This window comes from Chionomys nivalis, chromosome 16 (assembly GCF_950005125.1).
Source record: "Chionomys nivalis chromosome 16, mChiNiv1.1, whole genome shotgun sequence".
Taxonomy (NCBI): domain Eukaryota; kingdom Metazoa; phylum Chordata; class Mammalia; order Rodentia; family Cricetidae; genus Chionomys; species Chionomys nivalis.
In genome coordinates, this window is record NC_080101.1 from 52578247 (window position 1) to 52595642 (window position 17396).

General features: G+C 42.0%; 1 protein-coding gene across 1 annotated transcript in view; it reads left to right on the forward strand.

Annotated features, from left to right (window-relative positions):
* Kcnb2 (potassium voltage-gated channel subfamily B member 2) overlaps positions 1-14020 on the forward strand; it is a 419924-nt gene extending 405904 nt beyond the window's left edge. Inside the window, exon 3 of the mRNA XM_057791190.1 lies at positions 8384-14020. Coding sequence (XP_057647173.1) covers positions 8384-10528 — 2145 coding nt within the window. The 3' untranslated portion in view covers positions 10529-14020. The remainder of the gene's footprint in view (positions 1-8383) is intronic.
* Positions 14021-17396: the final 3376 nt, after the last annotated feature.

The following is a 17396-nucleotide window of genomic DNA, read 5'->3' on the forward strand; positions in this document are numbered from 1 at the left end:
AAATGTAAATAGGCAGTAATGCCCAATCTTCCCATTGGAAAATAAAACATATTCAAAATATTTTCTTATTTCTTAAGTTTCCATGAATTATCTTTTTAAAGAACTGGAAAGCTAGTACTAATGAGAAGAATGAAGAAGGCTTCTGTCCATTGTCTTTATTTTGTCCTCAATCTTCAAGTATCTGAGATGCTGTTTAATCACTTGGTATTTTAACAAGTTATGCCTGCAAATATGTATTTCTTCAACAGAATGTGCAGAATTTTTTAGTTTGTACTTTCACACGTTTTTCAAGACTTTTGTGAGTCTTTACTTTTGGTCACATGAGACAATAATTGGCATAGGGATTTATCAAAATATGTGTATAAGTATATAAGTGTTAGGAGACAAAGAGTTGATTTTCCTTAATGATGTGGCCCCCTGGGAAGTCATCCGCATGCCAGGGCAGGCACCTGGATTGGTTGAGTAATGCAAACTTGACTGGATGGGCAGAAAACTCAAAGTTGGGTTTGAAGGGAGGGAGGATTACAGAGTGTGGTTATGGGGGATGAATATGTTTAAAAGATATTGTATGAACTTCTCTAAGAATTAATAAAATACTGCTAAAGGTTTTATATATATACAAATCTGTTTTTAAAACAACCTGCATCATTTACTACTATCATTAGCCTCATATCTTTTGCACAAGCCTGAATCACGCAGATCTATACATGCAACTATCACTGTGTGAACCGATATCATTACCCGCGAACTCATAAACATGCCATATAGAATGAGTATAGCACTTTTCTTTAAGCAAATGTACCCTTCCATAAAAGTGACATCCAAAGCCAATATCTATTCAAGAGCAGGCTTCTTATTGAAAAAGGATTTAAAGAAAGGAAAGGCAATCTCCTTGGTGTAATTGAAGAAGAGGATTAATAAAAAAGTATAGATCTTAAAACTAGGAAAGGATTATGTTGTTGAAGTTGGAACACTGCTCTGTTATCTAAAGTAGACCATTTCAACCAGGAATTTCTATTTAAGGAAGAAAATGATTAACAGCAGTTCAAGATTTTTAGGCTGACTTTGGGTTATGCAGAAGCCAGCTAAAATGACAAAACCTCCGTCACATCCTCTCATAGTTAGAAAAACATTTGACTTTCTTCCATTATTTATTTACATTTGTTTATGCTTTATACACAGTCTTGCTTGCCGCATCACCCTACCGCTTCAGCTTTTTGGATTCTAGAACTCCAGGGGTTCATACCATTCTTGGTTAGAAAAACCCTTAATTCTTCAAAGGTCCATTCTCATTCCCTCCAGCTCTGTGGATCTCTCCCTTTCTTGTTTTTATGGGGGGTATGATGGGGTGGGGGGCGACTTCTTCATTCAAAATACGTTCACAAAGTGCCTGCTCTGTTCGACGCCGTATGAATTTCCACAGAAGATCAGTAATAATTGCCGTTAGCCTGAAACCTTGTTTGAGAAACAGAGTTTTCTCCCCTGGGCTTGTCAAATGACTCTCTGGAGCGCTGTAAGGCTGGATGAGCGTAAGGGAAAATGAATAAAACTCAGGCAAACTTGGGTTGAAGAGAGAGAAGGTAAAAGACAACTGAGGGACGCATCCACTGAGGGCGGAAAAAGAACTCCCCAGAATATGAGTTTGCTGTTGCTTGTCACAGAGAGCCACCATTACACACCTACACCCCAGCTGCCGTTCATCTTCAAGTCCCTCAGTTCCTTCTTCTGGATACCCAAGAGCAAAATGATCTAGTTGGGGACTGGAGAGATGGCTCAGCTCTTGAAGAACTGAATTCCATGTCAAGTGGCTCCTGACTGCCTGTCATGCCAGCTCTAGGGGATCAGGTTGATTCCCTCTTCTGGCTTCTTCAGACACCTGCACTCAAATGCACAAACTCAAACACAGAGATCTGTGCACACAAATCATTAAAAATTAAATCAGCTCAGACATCTTAGAGCAGAGATTACTGCCAAGTCAGCATACCTAATCAAACACAGAACACTTTCTTAAATTTGAATTTCATACAAACATCAAATGGATTTTCAGTACAGCCCATATAAACATCTGATTTAAATACAACTAAAAATTCTGTATTTTTATCTCTTAAATTGGGATACTCTGCAAAATAAAGGCAGCTCTTCAAGTATAAATAAGGTTGCAAAAGGAGAATTTGCAAGTTCAAGTCAGTGCATAAAATGTTCATGAACCTCATTTATAGTGAACACAGGAAGCTAATACTCCATGTAACTATTCAAAGGGGTGTCTCTCCATCTTCTGAGCTGACCAGGCCACTGGAAGAAGGGGCCATATTAGAGGGTTTGCCCTTATTAGGAAAAGCCTAGCTATGGGAAGTCTTGTTCATTGGCACCAAACATCCGAGACACTGCTGTTTTTCTGCCTTTCCTAATTATGCCATGTACCCGAACGTGGTCTTTTGTAGGATATTGGGGGCAGGGGACATGTAGACTTTCAGAACAAGGACAGGATAAAGAACTAGATCCTTCTTTTGGCTCAGTAGGAATTGACATATGATTTGGGAACTTCTCAAATAAGGATAATAACAAATAGAGTTAGTGCTTTACAATTTACAAGAATTGAACACGCACTTTGTTAATTTGTCCTCAGGACAAAATTGTCTAGGCAAACAAAGCAAGGGCTTCATTTTCTGCAATCTCTACACAAGATGACTGACTCTCAGAAAAACTGCTTCTGATGTCCAGGGTCAGAGAAGGAACACAGTGTGTCAGAACCAGGGTTCAATCTCAAGCTTTTGATCCTCTGTCATATATGATTACCAGCTCTGCCTACTTCCAGCCCCTTATTATATTCCCTAAATCTTTGTTTCTTTGGGTTTCCCACTTTTCTTTCAGTTTGATTTTTATAATGGACAATTTCTAAACAGCTGAGCTTGGTAAAAACCCATTGGAAGGATGTGTTCCCCTGGACCTTTTCTTGCCTCCTTCCCCACACCCTATCATTCCTGCTGAAGGGGAGGGCCTAAATCTTCATGGAGACTGTGAGGTAGTCCAGTAACAGAGGTCTTGTCTAATACATGCAACTCTCTGGGCTCGGTCTCCAACAGGGCAGCAAAAACAAGCAAACTTAATTAGTTAAATATTCATGGAGACCAGCTGTCACAGAAGGGATTCATGACTCGGCTCAGAAAGGGCTCACAGAGGAGACATCTGTGTTTTGCCAGGCTTGGCCAGTCTCCATGTTCACTCTTAGGCTCCTTAAGACTTCCCAAAGAAGCAGTTCCCTAGGAAGGGACTGCCTAATCCCTGGAGTGGGTGTGAGACTCCAGCAATCTCCAGTTCACTATCGCTTCTATGTGTGCAGAGAGTCTAAGAATAATATGGAATTCCATGTGTCAGTCTTCACCTAATGACTTGCTTCCTAAATAGTAATCCTTTCAGACACCGAAACATATCACGGATATCGAAACTACGCTTATTTCTGAAGACACCAGCAAAATAGCAAAACCGTATCCAAATTCAAAAGCATTAGGTTTGTGTGTGAAGACGCAAAGCAGTCCAACCAGGGTTGTTCCTCATAGTCCTCTTCTCCTCATACAGAAAGCATTGTGGGCACAGACAATCCTTCATCTAATCAGCCTACAAGCTGCAAGAGAATTGAATTCTGGAGTCACATAATTGCTAGGGCCATCATAACCTTGCAAGCAATTGAATTTTATCGTGATGCTTGCTCTTTTCGTTGAGACATGTGACATTAGAGCAGAAGGAGTCTTGCCTATATGTGAAAATCGGCTGAGAGACCTTAAGTGTGGAGCCTCTTTTGTTCTGGGAAAGCCAAGGGAACATTAGAAGAGGGGGCAGTTAGCCAGACTTCAGCCTTCAGCTGTAGAAAGGTAGGCACCGTGAGGTTCAAAGAAAATGAGAGGCTGGAACTGAAGGCCACCACGTGACTCTTCCTGCAGTGGGAGTCCGTGCACTTACTTTTAGCTCGGCTGTTCCCAGGAGTCATTTGGGGAGTAGACACGGGAGATGGGTGTATGGAAATCATGATATTCTTACCAAATCCTTGCCTCTTCCTTCAACAGGTGGGTTGGCATTTGGCTGATAGGCTCAGCACATCCCTGTTCTGAAAGTAGATTATTCATGCTTCTAAGAATGCTCTTTGCAGCCCTCTTCCTTCCTGTTATTTTAAACTTATCCCTACCCTGAAAATTCTTAGGTTGTTCTTCTCCACAGTGTTTTCCATGGCTCTTCCAAAGCATAGATCACGCCCCATTAGGAGCCAGAGTGATGCATAGCAGTTCAGAGGCTGTAACCTGGTTCACTCACCTCCTGACATTGAGGGGAAAGGCCGGGTGAGGGAAGAGAGAGGCAATACAAGTGGAGCTCTCCAGGCGAAGCCCAGAATTTCTGTCTATTTCTGTGGCAGACTGAAGATCGGAGGATACACAGCAGATGAACACACGTCAGAAGCAGGCTACAGAACTATCTGCATGTTTTAATGCATGAGGCAACCTCTGTCAAACTGCAATACTGGCCATGCAGGTAGTATGGGTCAGAAGGAAAATGAGACACAATCATTGTTTACGTCAACAAACATGCTTGGAACTGTTAAAAATTATGGACAGGAAGCTGGTTGTGGTGGTCCACCTCTGTAATGGCAGCACCTGCAATGCAGATGCAGGAGGACTGGGAATTAGAGGCCTGGGCTCCAAGAGCAGGTCTAGAATCGTATTTAAAAGGGAGATGTTTGCTCACTTGGTATAGTACTTGGCCTAGAATACACAGGGCATCCAACTCCAGCAGCACATAAACAAGGCAGAGTAGAGCAAACCAACAATACCAGTGCCCTTATGAAGCTTAGACAGAAGTAACGAAAGTTCAGGTTCATCCTCAGCTACACAGTCAGACTGAAGTCACCCTAGAATCCTCAGATCTGTTCTCGGAGACAAACAGAAAGTGGCGTGGAAAGATCTCCAGCATCCCTTGCATTCACCACACTCTGTTTTCCCAAGGGTTTCCTTCATGATGCACTCAATCATCCTCACAAGCAGGCGAGGCATCTCATTCGATCTGAGACCGGATTGTCTTCACATCTAGCAGAGGCATGCGCCTTAGTCCCTGCCCTGCATTTCTTCCCACCACAACACATTCATTATCTACAAATAACACTAGCAAGTTGGTGTAACTGAGGCAAGACGGGCTGCCATGCATACAGTAGCAAACAGAAATCCACGCAGCCAACTCTGAGTGCCTACTTACTGAAGTGTAGGAACTTTGTGTGTAACTCCATGTCACGCTATAGTGCCTGTGTCAAAGCAAAGACAAGAACTAACACTTTGAAATTCCAACATGAAACAGCAGATAATCCACTTTAGTACTTTTGAGTTCCTTAATGTACGTGTGGGGTTACTAAGAGCTTCAATGCCTGTTTTTTTTTCTTTTTTTTTTTCCAACAATAATTCCCTTTCTTCAAGAATGTACTCAGGGCCATTCAAGTGTCTTCTAACTTTCCAAGTGTTAAATGGAGCCATCTTTATCAGGTGGCAAGCACGTAGACGATAGACTAGATTAATATTACACATCATTTTGGGGTTAAAAATAGGTTAAGAAATAAAATGGCTTACAATTCTAACTCTGTGAAGTCAAAGAAAACTGAAGACCTACTGTGCTTTGTCAAAAGGTTGGAAGATGGTGCCTAAGATACTAGAAACACACATCTAAACAGAAAAATGCAAAACTGGAAACAACAGAATACAAACAAAATTCCAGTGGGATAAAACTTGCCAAGCAAACCAATATGAAATCAGAAAAGAAAAATCTAGAAAACCACCAAGGAGTTAATGCTGTGCTGGCCACCTACTGCTGGGTATGGGGCAGCCCTTAAGTGTGGCTTATCAACCCCTTGAGACTGGTTATTCACTTGCAAACGGTTGTGCATTGGAGATAGCTTCTTGATTAGGAATGGGAGCTAATATCCACTTCCCTGTTCAGTTCTGGGACCCCACATGGCTCGAACCTATGCAGGCCCTGTGCACACTGCTACAGTCTCTGTGAGATCATGTGTGAGTCAGTTCTGCTGTGGTTGGAAGACACTGTTTCCTTGGCGTCACCCATCCCTCTGTATTTATTTTTATTTATGTACATGTGTGTATCTGCGGAGAGGGGGTTCCCACAGAAGCCACATAGGAGTGTTAGATCACCTGGAGCAGGAGCTGGAACTGTAGTTATAGACAGGTGTGTACTCACCTACCATGAGAGCTGGGAACTAAACTCGGGTCCTGGGCAAGAACAGAAGTGTCCTTAACCACTGAGCCATATCTCCAGGCCAACTGCTCCACCTTTTCAATAGGAAATTCTGAAGCACACTCAAGAAACAACACATAGCCTGATTCTAGGAGAAAGCAAAACCCTGCTAACAGAGTAGCATTTTTGGAGTTGAAGACCCACATAGCTACTTAGTATCCATAAGACATTCTGAAATGCCTTATGCTCTTATGATTTTCTTTATAACAAGTGAAGAGGAAAAAATGGGAGCTAGAAGAACAGGAAGAGAAACAATAAAAGATATAAATGAAGCATAAGAGTAAGGAAGAGAAAAGTAGAGGACTTTGCATACATAAAGGAAAGAAAATGCAGGCTAGGGAGATGGCTCAGTGGGTAGGATCGTTTGGCATGCCAGTGTGAGAACCGAGTTCTCAGAAGTTCACAGAAGCCACGTGAAGCTGGGTGTACAACCCGAGCCTCTGCCATCCCCGCACTCCTACAGGGAAATGGGCAGCAGAGACCAGAGGCTCCCAGAATCTCTCAGCCACATGGTCTAGTGCGCACAGCAGAAAAACAACAAAGAGACACATCTCAAGAAAGGCAGAAGGTGAGGGTGGACACCTAAGGTTGTCCTCTGACCACTACACACAATGGACACCTCCATACACACACACACACACACACACACACACACACACACATGTGTATAAAGAGAGGGGAGAAAAAATTCAGAAGACCTAACACAAGCTGAGTTTTCACGATCTAATAAGCTATGGCCTCAAGACCTTTAATCATGGAGCTTTGAAATGTTAATTAGATGCCGGGCCTCTATGTAAAACAGTCCCTATCTGGTTATTTTTCTCAGAGCTAGGTAAAAAAGTGTTACTAATAACAGCTGTCAACTTTAGAGGACATCAGGGGATTGCTTCCTCGTGCTGGACTTTTATTCATGCAAAGTCATAGATAAAGGTCAGACCAAACCAAGTCTGCCCAAACTAGGCAAAGAGATTTCTGCTCCAGTCTTCTAAGCAAAGAGGGACACCCTACATTGCTCTCTAACTTTAATCTTCTCTATATACCTCCCTAAATCCAGAATACTGAGTTAGAACCAGGAAATTCCCCTTTGCATTTTCTATATTTTGTATGGATTCAGATTTCCCACATTCCCTTTCCTGACCTTTGTGTTTCTACACTGAAATCCTGGATCTCTTTCATCTTCTTAGCAATGTCTGCATACTATACAATTGTTACAGAAACCAGGAAGTAACTATGACCGCTGCAAGCATTCCACATGTTTGTAAACAAAGACCCAGGAAGGTTAAACAATCTGGCCAAGGTCCCAGAGTAATTGGCATAGCCAGTGTCAGAGCTTGGACCGCAGACTCCAAAACTCAGTCACTGTATCCTCTTCTTACTTCTTCCTGATGCTGTCCTCTTTCTTGCCTTTTTGCTGCCCTTTAATCAGACTGTGTCATCTGTCTGTCCTGTAATGGCATCTGTCTGTTCTTCAGCATCTTCATGAAACTATCTATCTTCCTGAAGGAAGTTAGCTCATGATCTTCTTCCCCCAAGTGATATTAGCCAAAAATCTCCATACCCGACAAAGCCTTTCCCAAATTGCTTCTCAAGTCAATGCTAACCACATGAAAAGTATTTGTTCTTACAAGGAGAGCCCAGCCTCTCCTCTTTCCATTTGGGGTCTGCATTAGTGTGCCTACCTGTAGGATAAAGCTTTGAGATTTTCTATCAAGCTTATGTAGCACGTAAGAGAATTCACTCAAGCAAATACAAACCGGGTGGTTAAAAAAGCAAAGTTCAGCTCACTAAGAGAAGGTGTGCTAACTAGATGGAGTCTCCATCCAAATGGTGGTGAACCCATACAAATGTGCCTCAGACAGTGGCAAATAGGGAGAACTCGGGTTTTGTCATATTGCTAAAATCTAAATGTGCCTGAGGCTGTTGAACAACATTAACTCAAAGGATTTGTATTCCTAGAGAACTCTGGGCTGTAAAGTGACCTTCATAAAGCCTTTCTGGAATAGTAAGATCATTCTCTATCATTCCGAGAACCACCATTGCATGTGTGGTTGCCAGGGAAACAAAGAGGATTTGCTAATATGGTCCTCCTTCTCCTTTCCAGATCCTGGCCATCGTGTCTATTCTCTTCATTGTGCTCTCCACCATCGCTCTGTCTCTCAACACACTCCCGGAGCTGCAGGAAAACGATGAGTTTGGACAGCCCAGTGACAACCGCAAGCTGGCACACGTCGAGGCTGTGTGCATTGCTTGGTTTACCATGGAGTACCTTTTACGATTCCTGTCCTCACCAAACAAATGGAAATTCTTCAAAGGCCCACTGAATGTCATTGACCTGCTGGCCATCTTACCGTACTATGTCACCATCTTTCTCACTGAGTCCAACAAAAGTGTGCTGCAGTTCCAGAACGTGAGACGTGTGGTCCAGATCTTCCGAATCATGCGCATCCTCCGGATCCTGAAACTTGCCAGACACTCGACTGGACTGCAGTCTCTGGGCTTCACCCTCAGACGGAGTTACAATGAGCTGGGCTTATTAATATTATTTCTGGCTATGGGGATAATGATATTTTCCAGCTTGGTGTTTTTTGCTGAGAAAGATGAAGATGCTACCAAATTCACCAGTATCCCTGCATCATTTTGGTGGGCCACCATCACCATGACCACTGTGGGCTATGGTGACATTTACCCTAAAACACTGTTAGGGAAAATTGTGGGTGGCCTCTGCTGTATTGCAGGAGTCCTGGTTATTGCCCTTCCTATACCCATCATTGTAAACAATTTCTCTGAGTTCTACAAGGAGCAAAAACGCCAGGAGAAGGCTATTAAAAGGAGAGAGGCTCTTGAAAGAGCCAAAAGGAATGGCAGCATTGTCTCTATGAACTTAAAGGATGCCTTTGCTCGAAGTATGGAACTGATAGACGTGGCGGTGGAGAAGGCTGGAGAGTCGGCTAATATCAAGGACTCTGTGGATGATAATCACCTGTCTCCCAGCCGGTGGAAGTGGGCCAGGAAGGCTCTGTCAGAAACAAGCTCCAATAAGTCCTATGAGAATAAATACCAGGAGGTTAGCCAAAAAGACTCCCACGAACAGCTGAACAACACTTCTTCCTCCAGCCCACAGCATCTGAGTGCCCAGAAGCTGGAGATGCTATACAATGAAATCACCAAGACACAGCCTCATTCCCACCCAAACCCAGACTGCCAAGAACAGCCCGAGAGGCCATCTACATATGAGGAGGAGATAGAAATGGAAGAGGTGGTCTGCCCACAGGAGCAGCTGGCTGTGGCACAGACCGAGGTCATCGTGGACATGAAGAGCACCTCCAGCATTGACAGCTTCACCAGCTGTGCCACCGACTTCACTGAGACCGAGAGGTCGCCCCTGCCTCCCCCCTCTGCCTCTCACTTGCAGATGAAGTTCCTCACTGACCTCCCAGGGACAGACGAGCACCAAAGAGTCAGGGCGCTTCCATTTCTAACACTAAGCAGAGATAAGGGGCCCGCTGCCAGGGAGGCCACACTAGATTATGCCCCGATTGATATAACTGTGAACCTCGATGCTGGGACGTCACATGGTCCTTTGCAATCTGACAGTGCCACCGACAGCCCTAAGAGCTCGCTGAAAGGGAGCAACCCCCTCAAGTCCAGATCCCTCAAAGTGAACTTTCAGGAAAATAGAGGCAGTGCACCCCAGACCCCACCCAGCACAGCCAGGCCACTGCCAGTAACCACCGCTGACTTTCCACTCACGACCCCTCAGCACATCAGTACTATCCTTCTAGAAGAATCCCTGCCCCAGGGAGAGAGACCCTTGCTGGGTGCTGATGCTTCCGCACACTGTCAGGGACCTTCCAAAGGGCTATCCCCTCGGTTTCCCAAGCAAAAACTGTTTACTTTCTCTCCTAGAGAAAGGAGGAGCTTCACTGAGATAGACACTGGAGAAGATGAAGACTTCTTGGACCTCCAAAGGTCAAGACCAGACAAGCAAACAGACTCCAGTCCCAACTGCTTAGCAAATGAGCCTGGTGATGCCAGAAACCCAGTAAGAGAAGAGGGCTGTGTGGGCTCCTCCTCCCCTCTGAACACAGACCACAACTGTAGGCAAGACAATTACCAGGCTGTGGGTGAAGTGAAAAAGGACAGTAGTCAAGAAGGGTACAAGATGGAGAACCACTTGTTTGCCCCAGAAATTCATTCCAACCCAGGAGACACGGGTTACTGTCCCACTCGTGAGACCAGCATGTGACTAGTTATAAAAGCAATAAAAAAAAAAAACTTGTTTCTAATGCCATTAGTAATGCCATGAACTAGAATATGGGAAACCCCTCGCCTAAAAAAACAGTGCATAAAGTGTTATTTTTGCATGGCATGAACAGCTTAGTTTAAGTACTGTTTAAATAAAGAGTCAAGACTGCATTTTGTAACAAACAGGACCGAATCCAGTACAGCGAGCCAATAAAGAGCTCTGTTAGGAACCAGCGCTCTGCGATGTCTGACATTTTTGATTCTTTCATTTCGAACTGTAGGCAGGTTTTTCCGGCTCTAACTTTTACATAACCATGAATTTTAGGACGTGCACATGGAAGGATGACATGCCGTTGCATGTGTCCATGCTTATGGGGCGTAAGGTGCTTTGCCTTGCAAAATGAATAACTATGTAAATAGGCCTGGATGCAAAAGTGTCAAGAGCGTAGGGACACAAGTTTCTGAGAGGCAGGTATTTCCTTCCCAGCCGCTGCCTGGAGGAGCTGTCCAGACTTCCTGTTGCAAATCTGCGACCTCTTCTTAACACACTTTGTGCATCTTGCTTTGGATTATAAAGCTCTTATGTTTGTTTAAAGGAATACAGTATTTTTATTTATTTGGGAGATAATTCAGAGGGTATGTTTATATGTATTTTTATTTATTTGGAATAAAATTCAGAGGGCATTTTTTTTCCGTTTTGCTTTTGCTTAGTTGTTGCATCTGTGCTGTTAAGTATAAACCATGAAAAGTAGTAAGATTTAATGACCAGATATTAAGCATTTGGAATTTAAGCTTGAACAATTTGCCTATAAACTAAATACCAGGTCACAGACTATTACAGAAATTCAGTTTCCATAAACTTCAAAGAGGATAGAAGATTCTATCATAAATTTTTTTAAGAATTCAAATTGATATTCCACATTTGGAATTTAATCATCTTTAAAACAGATGTATTTTTAAAAAAATTCTTTTGGCACTGCAAACATGGCTGTTTTCCTCTGGTGTCCAACATACAAGTTAAGATTTGTCAAAATGGAAATTCCATAAAATGACTCTTGACAAACTAAAAGTAAAGCTCCCTTAATTGACAGAGCTGGCCCCAAAACAAGTCATCTTGTAGGAGCCCAGGTCTGGAAATGAACCACTAGATACTCTTCAGTATAGAATACAGGTATAGGCTGACACTACCAGTCACAGAAGAATGTTGCTCTTGCAGGCTTTGACCCTTCCCAAGCAGGGCCAGAGCGCTCTCAGTAATTACAATAACTAGACAGGCTCTCTCAGGTTTCCAGCTCCAGAACTCCCTAGAAAAGGTCAGGACTTTTCTTGCTGAAAGTCATTTCTGGCATTTTTCCTACGGAGCACATTGAATGCAAAGACACTGGACACTCACCTTGCTTTGTGGAAATCAAAAGGTTCTAGTTCCTGAGGAGCAACTACCAGCCATGCAGTGTCCAGAATAACTCTACAATCTCTGCTGATATCACCTGTACCCAAATAAAAACAAAAACCAAATTATTTCTAAGTCCCCTTAAAATTTCAAATCAATGATTTCTCGTTTCCTGGCAACGTGCAGATTTTGCCTCAGCCAAATGCATTCTGTGCATGTGTGCTCATGTGTGCTCATGTGTGCTCATGTGTGCTCAAGTGTGCTCATGTGTGCTCAAGTGTGCATACAGTGCAGGGAATTGGGGAGACTAACAGGACAAACTAAAAACAAAGCTTATTGTTTAAGGAAAAAACTCTAAATTTTGTTCTTTTTTAAAAAGAAAACCATTCAGGAAAAAATAGCCCAAATATTTAAAATCTAATATAAGTCTTTAATATTTCTAAATTAATAGCTTCTGGTCATTAAATCTCAGATAAGAAAATGAGTTTTGATTTTTGTTAACATCCAGGCAGTCCTGATGTCAAAACTAATTTAAAACATTTCTTTGATCCCAGTGTGTTTAGAATTTCTTAATGGTTTTCATGTTTGTTTCAAAACATAACCTTTAAGAGTGTATAGTCATTATTCAATGATATTTTTATTATGCATACTTCTTTTCGTGTCTAAGGACTACATGTTGATCAGTTTTTGTAAATCTAGAGTATTTGAATTTTCTATATATAGTTTTTCAAAGTCAAGCAGGTATATCTATTGTTAGATGAAGAGCAAACAAGCTACAAAGATCGTCTTCGTCATACAGCCTCATGAAGCAGTTGTTTTCTAACGGCTCCTATCAATGAATCTCTGTTTTTTATTCATCTGGCTTCATAAGTGGACTCATTGCCTTGCCATATAACCACTGTCCGACTCTCCGTGTGTCTGTCAGGCTTTTTACTGAGAACCCTGCTCCATCTGCTTAAGATCAGGACCCTTACCCAGTCTCAAAGTCTCTGCTGTTTTCCTAGAGTCTTTCCCTGTCATTCTAAAGGGTTCATAGGAAGATTTCTGTCTGTTTTGTTTTTAAGTCTTAATGAATTTTTTTTAAAAAACATCCCTTTAAAGTCTCATCCCTTGAGTTCTCTTAATTCCTCTGAACCAGAAGTTTTCAGCTGGGAGAAACAAAAGAAAAGTTCCCTCCGGGAGATCTTTGACTTTGCTATTTCACACGAAGGAATCTCCCAGAATACACCTGTGAAGCCCTTCTACACTGCAGCAAAGGATGCCTAACTCAGAGGAGACCGTGTCTGTCTGGAAAGACCTGGATCCACCTATCAAGTGCAGAGTTCTTCTGAAGTCTTTTATGTTCTACATTAAAGTTCATGTCCATGCTGCAACTTATTCCATGATATATCTGTTTCAGTATTTTTTTAAATGCTGTTTTGTATTATTAATCAACAGTAAAACTAACAGTCTTACGACTTCAAATACCTCTTTTGTATCCCTTGGAAAATGCCACCCAAGTGTAAGAAGGCCTGCCTGAATGGAAACCTCCTGGAAGGTTGTGCTTCCAAGAGTTTCACCATTAGCTAGCTCAGTGACCAGGAGCAAATGTGCCAATGAAAGAGACTCTTTGAAAGGTCTCAAAATAGCGTGATCCCTCAAATAGCTAAGCTCTTTCTGCTGGCTTTCTTAACCAGCATAAATTGTTACAAGATGTTTTTATCTCAAAGATAAGAGCATAGAAATAAACCTGCATTGGGTGTTGGGATGGAGATCAGTGGTAAAGTGCCTGCCTGGCATGCACGATACCCTCTTTATTCCCCACCACTGCAGAAGACAAGAGAAAAGGGGAAGAAGAAATGCGTTATATATGTAGGTCCATACATACACCGAGTGGGTCCCTGAAACTGACTTAATTACTCTCTAAACATTTCACTACAAAGTCCCTCAGTCCGACACAATCAGCGGCTCTGAAACAAGATATGATCAAGCACTCTTGTGATAAGATTAGATCTGATGGTGACTATGTGCCCAGTGTCGGTTCCCGTATTCTCTTGTTAATATTCTTACTCTCAAGCTGGCCATGAAAATGTAGCAATTTATTTTCTCTTGAAATTAGAAAGACAGGGGGGAAAATCAGCTTAGGAATATAGACTATTTCACAGTTTCTTCTCAACAGCCTTCAGAATTGCCAGTAAAGGACAAGAGAAGCCTGTTCTTGTCCAGTTCCGCACAGGTCACTGGTAAGTGGTGGACCCTGACCTCAAGAACATCAGCTGACTTTCAGTCTGGCACCCCAGTATCCCACTAGAATGGTACCAACCAGTTGCTTCTATCAATGCCTAAGATTATGTAAATAAACAGGAACCATATTGATGACACGAAGGGATTTTCAAGAGCAGGAAAGTCTGTCAGGTAATAAGGCCCTGAGAATCGTTAGGAACCAAGCTGGGCATTATATTTGCCTGTTGGGAATTCTGGCCATGTTACACACGTCCCTTAGCTAAGGAGAAAGCCCCATTGTTTGCAATGAGATATGACGCACACATGAGGCAGAAGGTCGCAAAAAGCCACTTGATCTTCCTAACCAAAATCTGATAGCACTGAAATTACCTCCAATGGAAAGCAAAGCACAGCATTTATTGGACTTAGTCACTGTTTTGCTGTTTACTCCTTCAGATGATTCTAGATGAACTCTTCCTCTTCCATGCCGTTCACATTAGCCTGAGGAGGGCACAACTCTCAGCCTCATGGAACTTTCTGCTGCTCTTGGCTACATCACCCATACGAAGGTGAAGTTACTTGGGGTTACTGCCAAAAGGTCTGAAAAACATCACCCAATGCTCCATCAAAGAACTCTAGAACATAAATAAATTACATTGCTTTCCCAAAGAACCATTTTCATAAGAAATAGATGAATTATAAAGCCAAATTTATAATTATGTTTGATTCATGTTTAGTTTTTGTAGTGAAAATGACAAATTTTTGATCTGATTGAGAGAGGTCGCAAACCATCTTTGTTGTCTGGTAAGTTAAAAAATAATGCTTTATGGTTGGGAGTGTACCTCTGTGGTAGAGCACTCACCTGCATGGGGCCCTGGGTTCCAAACCCAGTACCAAAAAGAAAAAGAAATGACTTTTTAATTAGATATATTTCTCATCAAAATAGCTAATAATAGTCTGTCAAAAGTAACTAGAGCAAAATTTAATACTAGTGGGAAAGGATTTAAAATTTTTACATTTATGGATAAATTTTAAAATGGAGCATTTTAGTGCTTTTCCTCCTGCAGTCTCTTGGCAATGCTACAGGAATATAATATTATTCTCTACTTAATCCTCTAAATTCCTAAAATTTAAAAGTCAACGTTCAAACGCCCCTTGGCTTGACTCAAAGAATTTAATCACTAGGTCCATGGAGATTTGAAAGTATATTAGTTATTTTGCAATTGCAATGTCTTACTCAAAGTAACATAAAAAAAATTTAAAAAGGAAATAAAACACATAAGAAAAAAGAGAAAGGGGTTTGGAGGCATGTGCCTTTCTTCTAGCACTTGGGATGTTGAGACGGACAGATTCAGAGTTTAAGCACAGCTGTGATGACATAGTGAACTTCAGATTAGCCTGGATAATCTAGTAAGACCCTGCACCAAAGGGCGGGGTGAACGAGGAGAAAGAGCAGGAAGAGGAGGACAATGAGCGGCAGCAGCAGCAGTAGCAGCAGCCAGACATAGTGGTGTGCACAGGAGTCCCTACACAGGAGACCGAGGCATGCTAAGCTTGAGTTACCTATCAAATTCCAGTTCACTCAGAGCTACACAGTGTGATACTGTCTTTAAGGGAGGTGGGGGGGACTAAAAAGAAACTCTGAGATGAACGTATTTAAAAGCCAGTTTCCGCTAAGAAGAGGAAGGCCTGGGCTCAGCAGCTGGTGAGCAGCCTGTCCACACTCCAGTTAGCACTGTGACCTGCTGCGATCCTTTGGTGGTTTCACCACTCATTTCTTCTGCTTGCCTTTGTAAAATAACCCAATTCAAACCCATGAATCCTTACTAACTGCTGCCATTAACAGGCATTACCTTCCTTAGTAAGTCTAAAAGCTTATTATATATATATGTGTATATATATATATACATATATATAATATAATATATATATATTATTAGAGAGAGAGAGAGAAAGGTATAATAAAAATGTATTAGTGTATTCTTAATTTGTTGTATACACCTGCATAAATGTACTTATACAAATATACATGTATGAAATTTGGATGCTTAGGAAATACATGAAGAATAGAATCCTTTACCTCCTTTCCTAAGGAAGGTATTTCTTATCATCAACAATTTCAGCTTACTGTTGGAACTTCACAAAACTTTCCCGAGCATCTCTAATTGCCTGAAGCTGATGAGTACATACAGTCCAGGCAGCTCCAGTCCACAGCCTAGCAGATGCTTCGTGCTTAAGTGCTTGTGTTCCAGTGTGAAATCCAGTTTCCCAGAGTGGGCTAAAAGAGCAGGACAAGATAGGTGAGTCTGCTGTCTGAGATCGCCAGAGTCCTTTCCTGTCCTGAATCTGCTGTCTGAGATCGCCAGAGTCCTTTCCTGTCCTGAATCTGCTGTCTGAAGTCGCCAAAGTCCTTTCCTGTCCCCTTAGACCCAAGGTGTTCATTTTCATTCTTTAATCTAGTATCCGAGTTCTGCCACATAATTTCTAAACATTCTTCCTTAAAATTACAATAGCGGCTTGATATTAGTGACAGTGTATGAAGATATTTCCACTTTGAAAGAGAAAAAGAAAGATGAGTGAAAGAAAATATATAAGCCAAAATTGTGATTATTAATAAAAATTACTTTAAAAAAATAGGAACTCTCTCTCTGTGGCCCAGGTTGTCTTCAGTCACAGCCCTCCTGTTTCCGCTGGCTAAGAAGTGCCCACTTTTAACAACCCTTTCATATTTCCAACCCTGGCCTCTAAGCCAATACAACCAACTGCTTGGTAAAAGCCTACCGCTGGTCTGAGTCCATTCACAGTGGGACCTGCGAGCAAAGATGTGACTGGATAGGTTTTCTTATAGTTATTTTTCATATTATTGAATCTGAGACAGATTTGAGATGGCATATTGAGTCAAAACAACAGCCTTTGAGAATGCAAACCCAGAGCTCTGACAGCCTGAGGTGGGGGCTCAAAGGCGGATCATAATGTCCACCCATATGTGTTTATTCTCTGCCTTAAATGCCTTCTCGTGCTCAATGCAAGAACAGGTGAATTCCCTGAGAATCTGTACATAGATGTAACGGTCAAGGTCAACCCCTCCCCTCTATCCGCACCACAATTCTTCCCAATTCCATATGTTCTGCAAACATATGTGGGATCCTATTTCCACAGAAAAGGTAGTTGATAACCAGGAGTGAAAACAAGTTCTCAGCCATTTATTATGTCTATGTTTCCTGCATGCCATCAGAAACAACTGGTTCCGGACATTTCTGTGATCACGTCTCCTTTT